At 38.2% G+C, this 9903-nt stretch overlaps 1 protein-coding gene across 3 annotated transcripts in view; it reads left to right on the top strand.

Moving 5' to 3' along the window:
- Nucleotides 1–2660: 2660 nt before the first annotated feature.
- Nucleotides 2661–9903, top strand: part of dock6 (dedicator of cytokinesis 6) — a 37514-nt gene continuing 30271 nt past the window's right edge. For all 3 annotated transcript variants that reach the window (XM_078797454.1, XM_078797455.1, XM_078797453.1), the window contains exons 1-5: nt 2661–3018; nt 5698–5782; nt 7846–8024; nt 8210–8278; nt 8415–8541. In XM_078797454.1, coding sequence (XP_078653580.1) covers nt 2969–3018; nt 5698–5782; nt 7846–8024; nt 8210–8278; nt 8415–8541 — 510 coding nt within the window. In that variant the 5' untranslated portion in view covers nt 2661–2968. The remainder of the gene's footprint in view (nt 3019–5697; nt 5783–7845; nt 8025–8209; nt 8279–8414; nt 8542–9903) is intronic.

Here is a 9903-nt window from a genome sequence, read left to right as displayed (position 1 = left end):
AAGTGACTTATGTGCTCTTTTAAAATTCAATTTCATATTGACCCCCTTCCTCCCTCCCCAAAAAACACAACTAATTTTGACATAAAAATATTCATATATAAACAAATTATACATTTATAATTGTAAACATTTGTAAGCATAAAATTAAATGAACTAAAATACAAATACAAGGTAGAATAAGCATTCTAATTATGACTGTAGTACTAGTACTAGGCCACGAGGTGTTCAAGGACTGGATGTGATGCTAGGGAAACAGTTACACATGAGCAAGACTTTCATTTAAGTCTACTATATTGGCTAAAAAGAATGTAAACCTAGTTAAAGCCGCTATCATAAAACATTGATAAGACAATACCCACCACAGGAAGTATGCTGTTCAGGAAAAAAACAACTAGGAACTGCTAACATGTGAGTCTGTTATCTCAATTATGTCTAATATGTCTTATTTTTCAAGATTATATCAACTATATTGGTTAATACAAATGCAAAAGTGACTATAGGGGTGTTATTTTGTGTCATGAGGGCTCTAATGTTAAAAACTGCAAAGGAAAATTGTACTTGAATTCAATTTCTTTCATTATAATTCTAATATAATTGTATTTATTAGTTAATACAAATGTAAAAGTGACTATAGGGGTGTTATTTTGTGCCATGAGAGCTCTAATGTTAAAAACTGCAAAGGAAAATTGTATTTGAATTCAATTTCTTACATTATAATTGTATTTTCTCAAAATATATGTGGTGTACAACAGTTTGAGACACAGTGGTCAACAAACAGCAAAGCTCTCCTGTCGTATAGATGATCTTTGACTGGTGTTTTGCCAATAAGTAGCTTAAAACAGCAAAGTGCTTCTGTCATAAATATTAATATAATACAACTGTTTTGTCACTCAGGACATAAAAACAGCAGAACGCTCCTGTCATATAGAAGAACTTTGACTGTCTAATAGAGGATCTTTGACTTGCCTACCGGTACCTTAACACAGCAGAGTGCTCCTGTCAAGATCTTTGACCAGTGTTTTTACAGTACATCTTTTAAACAAAGGAGAGTTCTTCTGTCTTTCATCTTTGATGAGTGTTTACACAGGGCTTCTATTTTAAGGTGACTACTATTTGGTGATTGGTGACATTTAAGGCTGTCACTGTCCAAATACTTTTGGCTGCTAAAAGCCTGAAAAGCTGTCGTCCACTACAAAAAAAAGTGGTTAATGATTTTAATAGGACTCTCTAGTGGAGAAGGGATGGAGAGTTGAAGGGCCAAGGGGCCATTCCCCTAACACAGGCACGTGGCGGCAGAGCAGGTGGATGACGGGCAGCTGAGTAGTGGGCTCTTGCGGGCAGCAGGGGTTGGGGGGGGCTGGGAAGAGTGGGGGTCCATTTTGCGAGAAACCAACCCCATCTGGAAGTGGGGTGTGGGGGCTTTAGTGTGAAAGAGATCTAGTGGGTGGTGTCTGACACTCTCTCTTTTGTCCTTGGCTCTTGCACAGCAGTGGAGGCTCTGGTGGAAGGAGGAGGAAGGGGCTGGCGGTGGGGGGCTGGGCACTCCAACAACAATGGTGGCCATCGAGGAATTGAAAGACGGCAGAGCGAGGACGCAGGCAGGGAAGGTGTGTGCACGGAAGGAGGAAAGCGGGGTGTGTTCTTAGGAGGCGAGGATGCTGCAATGTCACACAAAACAAGGGATATTATTAAATATTAGGCTTGCATATTAAAGAAATTAGGGGTTGCTAATGGAAAATCATCTAATGCTCCCTACATCTTAACATAAGGATTTCCTTTTGTTTTCATGCCTTTCAAGGGCCCATTGCTTTCAACTAGGGTACCTGCAGCCGCTCTCCAGGGTGCTGAATAAGACAATATGGGGGCACAATGAGGGAGGGCTGCAGCATTGCAATGTTACTCTATATACTTATATATATTAAGCCTTCATGGGTGGAGGGGGGGCATGTAAAATGATGTGGACTTTTCATTACAATCTGATGACAATTTAAGATATAAAAATCATACACTTAACATTTAAACATAATTTGGAGTCAGTTAGTCCAGAGTGTACCCCCACCCCCCTCCCACAAAGTCCACTCAAATAGGCTCCAACTCAACTACAGAGTTATGGAAAATACATGTATGGATCTGACTATAGCTGTGTTTTGATCAAATATGCACCACACAGCCCCTGCAGAGGTCAAATATGACATTATTTCATTTGTACAGGTGGTCAACAGTACCCCCTGCTGGTACTGGCTTGCTATAACACCCTACTATGGCATCATCGATAGGTGTCGCCATTGTGCATCAATAACATGACATGACAACAAAGAAATAATACTGTACTGTTTATTGTTATGCTGATTTTGTCTTTAAAGTAGTTTGCTTTATTGTGCTTTAATATCTGAAATTTGACATTATGCTCTTTAAAGTTATTCTCATGATTTCCTGTGTGTTATATTTTTAGAGAAACGAGCAGGCATTCCCACATCGCTTGAAAACCGGTCAGGTGAGATGTCTGCATGAACAGATGGTGCATTCAGGTACACCTTGCGCAAGCTACACGGAACACAAAGGCAGACCGGAAATATAATAAAATGACGTCAAAGCTTGCATGACGATAAGCGCCCATACAGCCATTAGATGTACATATTGTTTGAAACATGACGGGTATGTAGTTTTTAAAACCAATGCGCCTTCACGTCTACGTTAAAGTAAAAAAATAAGACGAATAAGCATATAGTGTGTTTTAATTTGAAGCTACGCCGGAAGTGAGGTTATTTATCACGCTCGGCTTGACACTGGCTCGCCTCCCAGCCGCTAGGAGGAACAAGGGATCCCGGCCAGGTCCCCCAGCGTGGAAGCGGTCTTCTCTTCTCTCCTGTCCTCTCCACGCCGTAAAAAAACACACAAGCGACAGACGGGACGCAGCGAAAGTACGACTCCCTGCTCTTCTTGGAGGAGTTTACATGGGGGACACGCCATGACGTCTACAGCCAGCGAACGGCGGGCGTTTGCTCACAAAATCAACCGGTGAGAAGTTGTATTGTTTGCTTGTTGATAGCGAGCCTACTTTGTGTAACCTAACCTAATAATAATACAAAAGTTAAGTAAAATAAGTTGTATCAGAATGGAATAGAGGACTACATTGTTTAAATTCGTTTATTTTAGTGTTTTTACGTAGTGTCTCCTTAAGAGTGTCATCACACTACAACGAAGCTAGGTGTGACGTCATTAACTAGTGCCTGACTTGGAAGGACTTTATTGTTGCTCATTTAATGATTATGACAATATTACTACATGAGTTTCATTTTTACTTTGAAGTCCAGCAAAGTAAACACTCGTCTACTACGCTGACTTACTGTAATGTGTGTGTACTTCCCGTTTCACAATCTTTTGATTTAATGCAGAAATATTCAACCATATTTTCTGAAACCATACCTAAAGTTTCACTATTATATTTATTTAGTGTATAATATCAATACCAGGCTCTGCTATGCTTTCATATATTTACTTTACCAACGAGATGATATTGTCAGAAATTATAATACAAGCAATATCTTGGCCAAAGATGCTCTATACACAAAAATGTATGTACAAAAATGTTAGTGGCCCCACAGTTTGGAACTTACTAAGCTCTTGTTCGGATCTGATGTTATTCCAGGGCCAGCTTTAGAGCTTATCACCTTCTAGTCAGTCTTAATTAACGTTGTAGATCTTTTTAAAGCTTCTTCACAGGATGGTGAGAACAAAACCGGCTGTAAGAATATAATTTTTTTTATTATTATTGGCTCCATCACATGACCTGTTGTGTGTCATTTTGTTGTACAAGCTCAATAGTACTGTATTCTTTTTTCACAGCATTCCCCAAATATCCTCCTCTCCTTCAGTGGGATGTATTGTGTTGTGCCGGATGCAGGAAAGGGTGGGAATTTGTGTTCTGGCTGTTGCCCTTTGCGGTTGATCGCTTTCCTATTTCCTGTTATAAATGGAGGTGCACAGAAAGAAGCGCAGAAACTGCTTCTTATGGTTATGGTTGGCTCCTTAACTAAAGAGCAACGTGGGAGGAGATGTGTTAGTTGCATTTAAGTATAAAACATATCCACAGTTTGTCATCAGCAGGGCCTGCTGCTTTGCAGCTGTCTGCACGAGAGAAACAAGACATTTGCTGACTTTCAAGTAGCAGCTGTCTGCTGTCTCACTGAGATTGGATTGCGAGGTTGTCGGGAGTTTTTTTTTTAATTTGCTCCCTCGCTTTGTCACTCCCTTTTTAAGCCTCTCATTTGCTGTTACTCCATCAAGAGCAGAAATGAGAGCTTTGGCTGTGTGCCTGTTTAGCTTCCTCGCCAGCCATCGCGGCTTTTTGTGAGATCTTCCTGCATCTCCATTCAGAACAGCTGTTGTGTGAGCATCGCTGACTTGGGAACTTGACAACAGAAGGGGACTGCGGATGTTGTATGTTGGACTTTAGACTGGTCCAACTTTAAGGGTCTCTGGTGGTTTATTCTTGCATTATTATTACTATCATCATTATTCTTCTTCTGATTATTATTACTACTACTAGTAGTACTAGTAGTAGGCTAGTATTAGCCTGCTTATTGGCTTGCTTATTAGCCTGCTTTTGCCCTATTATATAAAATTTGTCAAATTTTTTTGTAAAAAAAAAATTATTTAGGAGGCTTAGGAACATTTTAGAACATTTTTAAAATGGGAATAAAATAACATTATTTTGGGGGCTTAAGAACATTTTAAAATAGGAATAAAATAACATTATTTAGGGGGCTTAAGAACATTTTAAAATAGGAATAAAATAACATTATTCAGGGGGCTTAAGAACATTTTAGAACATTTTAAAATAGGAATAAAATTATTTAGGGGGCTTAAGAATATTTTAGAACATTTTAAAATAGGAATAAAATAACATTATTTAAGGGGCTTAAGAACATTTTAGAACAATTTAAAATAGGAATAAAATAACATTATTTAGGGAGCTTAAGAACATTTTAGATCATTTTAAAATAGGATGAAGAACATTTTAGATCATTTTAAAATAGGAATAAAATTATTTAGGGGGCTTAAGAATATTTTAGAACATTTTAAAATAGGAATAAAATAACATTATTTAAGGGGCTTAAGAACATTTTAGAACAATTTAAAATAGGAATAAAATAACATTATTTAGGGGGCTTAAGAACATTTTAAAATAGGAATAAAATAACATTATTTAGGGGGCTTAAGGACATTTTTAAATAGGAATAAAATAACACTATTTAGGCGGCTTAAGAACATTTTAGAACATTTTAAAATAGGAATAAAATAACATTATTTAGGGGGCTTAAGAACATTTAAAAATAGGAATAAAATAACATTATTTAGGGGGCTTAAGAATATTTTAGAACATTTTAAAATAGGAATAAAATAACATTATTTAGGCGGCTTAAGAACATTTTAGAACATTTTAAAATAGGAATAAAATAACATTATTTCGGGGGCTTAAGAACATTTTAGAATAGGAATAAAATAACATTATTTATCTGGTGGTTTATTCTTGCATATATGGGAGTTACTGTAAAATGTAGTATTTCCTCAAATGAATGAAAGGAGTAGATTTTTTACATTTACTTTTATTATCACACACCGGTGTTGTTGTACAGTAAGTGCACATGTTGAAAAAAATATTTATTTATTTATTCCTTATGTCTTCTTTCTCAGGACCGTGGCTTCAGAGGTTCGGAAACAAGTGTCCAGAGAGTATGGCTCCCCGCTACTGTCTAAAAAGCGAGGACTGCACAATCCTGTGAGTCACCCTTTTTAATTTACCTGCGTTTGCCTTCCAGCATCAAAGCTACAATGAGCCAAGTTGACAACATGTAAACGTTGGTTGTTTTCGAGACCTGACATACGCCGGCGCTCTTTTTTCTCTTTGTTTTCATAAGACGACAGGATTTCTGCAATTGGAACCCATGCACAGACAAAACCCGAATGAGGGTACTTATGTAAGATGTCGTGTTTGGGAGAATATCGTCCAAAATGCCCTGATGTGGGGGTGACACATTTGGTAAATGAACTTGGATCCTTCATGGATGAACAAGCAGGACATAGATGGTGTAGTCATCACGGTCAAGTGGAAACGAGATCATCCAAAGCAATTGAAGACATTAATTGTGATCAGTGGCGTCACTACGTTCTGAAGACGGGGGGGGGCTTAGCCCCCTGGAGATGCACAGGATATGAATGAATGTAGTAGACATTAAAACAAATAACAAACAAGAACCGGGATATAACTTTCCCACTTTTGGACAGATTTAGTCAAGATACTCAATTAAATTTACACAAGTACACACAATCTACACTGCTCAAGCTCTGCAAGCATTCTGTCCAGTGGACAGTGATCAATTATATAATAATCATTATTATATTGGCTGGCCACCAGTCCAGGGTGTACCCCGCCTCTCGCCCGAAGACAGCTGGGATAGGCTCCAGCACCCCCCGCGACCCTCGTGAGGAAAAAGCGGTAGAAAATGAATGAATGAATATTATTAATTAGCCTATTATTATTACTATCATCATTATTCTTCTTCTGATTATTACTACTACTACTAGTAGTAGGCTAGTATTAGCCTGCTTATTGGCTTGCTTATTAGCCTGCTTTTGCCCTATTATATAAAATTCGTCAGATTTTTTTTTTTAAAAAAAAAGGCAAAAAATAATATTGATTATTATTAATTATTAAAAAATAATTATTTAGGAGGCTTAGGAACATTTTAGAACATTTTTAAAATGGGAATAAAATAACATTATTTTGGGAGCTTAAGAACATTTTGGAACATTTTAAAATAGGAATAAAATAACATTATTGAGGGGGCTTAAGAACATTTTAAAATAGGAATAAAATAACATTATTTAGGGGGCTTAAGAACATTTTAAAATAGGAATAAAATAACATTATTTAGGGGGCTTAAGAACATTTTAAAACATTTTAAAATAGGAGTAAAATAACATTATTTAGGCGGCTTAAGAACATTTTAGAACATTTTAAAATAGGAATAAAATCACATATTTAAGGGGCTTAAGAACATTTTAGAACATTTTAAAATAAGAATAAAATTATTTAGGGGCCTTAAGAATATTTTAGAACATTTTAAAATAGGAATAAAATAACATTATTTAAGGGGCTTAAGAACATTTTAGAACAATTTAAAATAGGAATAAAATAACATTATTTAGGGAGCTTAAGAACATTTTAGATCATTTTAAAATAGGATTAAGAACATTTTAGATCATTTTAAAATAGGAATAAAATAACATTATTTAGGGGGCTTAAGAATATTTTAGAACATTTTAAAATAGGAATAAAATAGCATTATTTAAGGGGCTTAATAACATTTTAGAACAATTTAAAATATGAATAAAATAACATTATTTAGGGGGCTTAAGAACATTTTAGAACATTTTAAGATATGAATAAAATAACATTATTTAGGGGGCTTAAGAACATTTTAGAACATTTTAAGATAGGAATAAAATAACATTATTTAGGGGGCTTAAGAACATTTTAGATCATTTTAAAATAAGAATATAATAACATTATTTAGGGGGCTTAAGAACATTTTAGAACATTTTAAAATAAGAATAAAATAACGTTACTTAGGGGGCTTAAGAAATAAAATAACGTTACTTAGGGGGCTTAAGAACATTTTAGAAAATTTAAAAATAGGCCTAATGACGCCACTGATTGTGATCATATGATACTGTACGCATCGTCCTGACTTACCTCTCGTCCACCCTTCCCTTGCGCAGCCTAACTCTCGCTGATGTGTTATTTTAATGTCCGCCTAACAGTCTGATATTACTTGACAGTTACCCCTGACTGAGGTCGTGGAGCCGGTGGATTTTGAGGAGTATGTGAGCAGTCATGCTCCCGGGGTGGAGCTGGGCCCCCTCAGGCAGCTCATGGAGTTCCCCCAAGACGACTTAGTGCTCCACCATATGGACAAAGAATGCATTACACTGGAGCCGCCGCTGCCTGAGGAGGAAGAGTAAGAAAATGCTTCCAATGACCAACACATTCTTACGTGAAAATGTCCCACTTTGGAGGATTAATAGAATTGTAGTGTAGGACAAATGTGTGGCAGATATCACAACAAAGCATTTCTTTGTGTGACACTGAAGGAACATGAATATTAAAGGCTGCTTACTTATTTATGTGTTTTTCTTACGTTAGTGCACTGGATCCCCGAGTGAGGGACGCCTTGGCAGTCTACACAGATGACTGGCTTGTCATTCAAAGAAAGTAAGTGGTAGACGCACTGGAACCAGTTCAGTTCCTTTTAATAACGTGCGGTGCTTTCCCCCCCCCCCCCATTTCACTTCCCACGTGATTGACAGTTGTGATATTAGCAAAGCAATCTGTTCTACTCCCTTGTAAGATACCAGCACTACAGCACCACGCACAGCCCGCACAGCTCCGAGCGACAGCGGGAGAGGCAGCGAGGCCTGCTCAAACAGACCTTTGAACTGGATGAGGCTGCTGCCGCCGAGCGCCAAGACGAGCAGGTAGCTTCACATTAGCCTCGTTTACATGGACCCAAATATTCCAATTCTGTTCGGGTTATTTGCTCAAACAGAAAGAATGTAACCTTTGTATACACCTCATTCCGAAAGAAAAGTGCCAATCCGAATGAATATATAATCGGATTCACAGGGACGGAATATTCCTTTCCCCGATCCGATTGAGCTATCTTGTACCCGCTAAATCGGAAAGTTGTCAGACTGCGTTCTTTCAGCGCATTCTCAGCTGTGACGTAACACACAGGTTTTGAAAATGGCGGCGAGCAGTCATCACTGGACTACAGCGGAAAGTTCGTTTTTGATACAAACTTTATAAGAACTGAACATAATTGCAAGACTGGACGTCCGAAAAACTATTTATTATTATTAATTTATTATTAGTTAGTGCGCAGACCTCACAACTAGGAGACCAGGGTTCAATTCCACCCTCGGCCATCTCTGTGTGGAGTTGGCATGTTCTCCCCATGCATGCGTGGGTTTTCCCCGGTTTCCTCCCGCATTCCAAAAACATGCTAGGATAATTAGCGACAAATTGTCCATAGGTATGAATGTGAGTGTGAATGGTTGTTTGTCTATATGTGCCCTGTGATTGGCTGGCCACCAGTCCAGGGTGTACCCCGACTCTCGCCCGAAGACAGCTGAGATAGGCTCCAGCACCCCCTGCGACCCTCGTGAGGAAAAAGCGGTAGAAAATGAATGAATGAATTTTTTATTATTTAATTTATTATTATTAAAAATCAGGCTGCACGGCGATCGAGTGGTTAGTGCGCAGACCTCACAGCTAGAAGACCAGGGTTCAATTCCACCCTCGGCCATCTCTGTGTGGAGTTTGCATGTTCTCCCCGTGCATGCGTGGGTTTTCTCCGGGTACTCCGGTTTCCTCTCACATTCCAAAAACTTGCTAGGTTAATTGGCGACTCCAAATTGTCCATGTGAGTGTGAATGGTTGTTTGCCCTGTGATTGGCTGGCCACTAGTCCAGCGTGTACCCCGCCTCTCGCCCGAAGACAGCTGGGATAGGCTCCAGCATTCCCCTGCAACTCTCGTGAGCATAAGCGGTAGAAAATGAATGAATGAAAGAATATTACTAGAGCCCTCTAGACATGAAATAACACCCCTATAGTCACCTTTACACCTTGCAATGTAACTTAATGGACACCTACTGAACCCTAGTGCCCTGTGTGGAATACTACATAGCACAACGTGTCTTTCAATGCTCTTCTGAATATTTTAGTCGTATTTAAGTGAATGTAGCCATTTTTTATGCTTGAAAATGGTTAATTGGCGACTCCAAATTGTCCATAGGTATGAATGTGAGTGTGAATGGTTGTTTGTCTATATGTGCCCT

This window comes from Doryrhamphus excisus, linkage group LG16 (assembly GCF_037039965.1).
Source record: "Doryrhamphus excisus strain RoL-2023G ecotype Guam linkage group LG16, RoL_Dexc_Guam_v1.1, whole genome shotgun sequence".
NCBI lineage: Eukaryota > Metazoa > Chordata > Actinopteri > Syngnathiformes > Syngnathidae > Doryrhamphus > Doryrhamphus excisus.
Note: the sequence above shows the minus strand (reverse complement) of the source record. Positions and strands in the feature narration are given on the sequence as shown.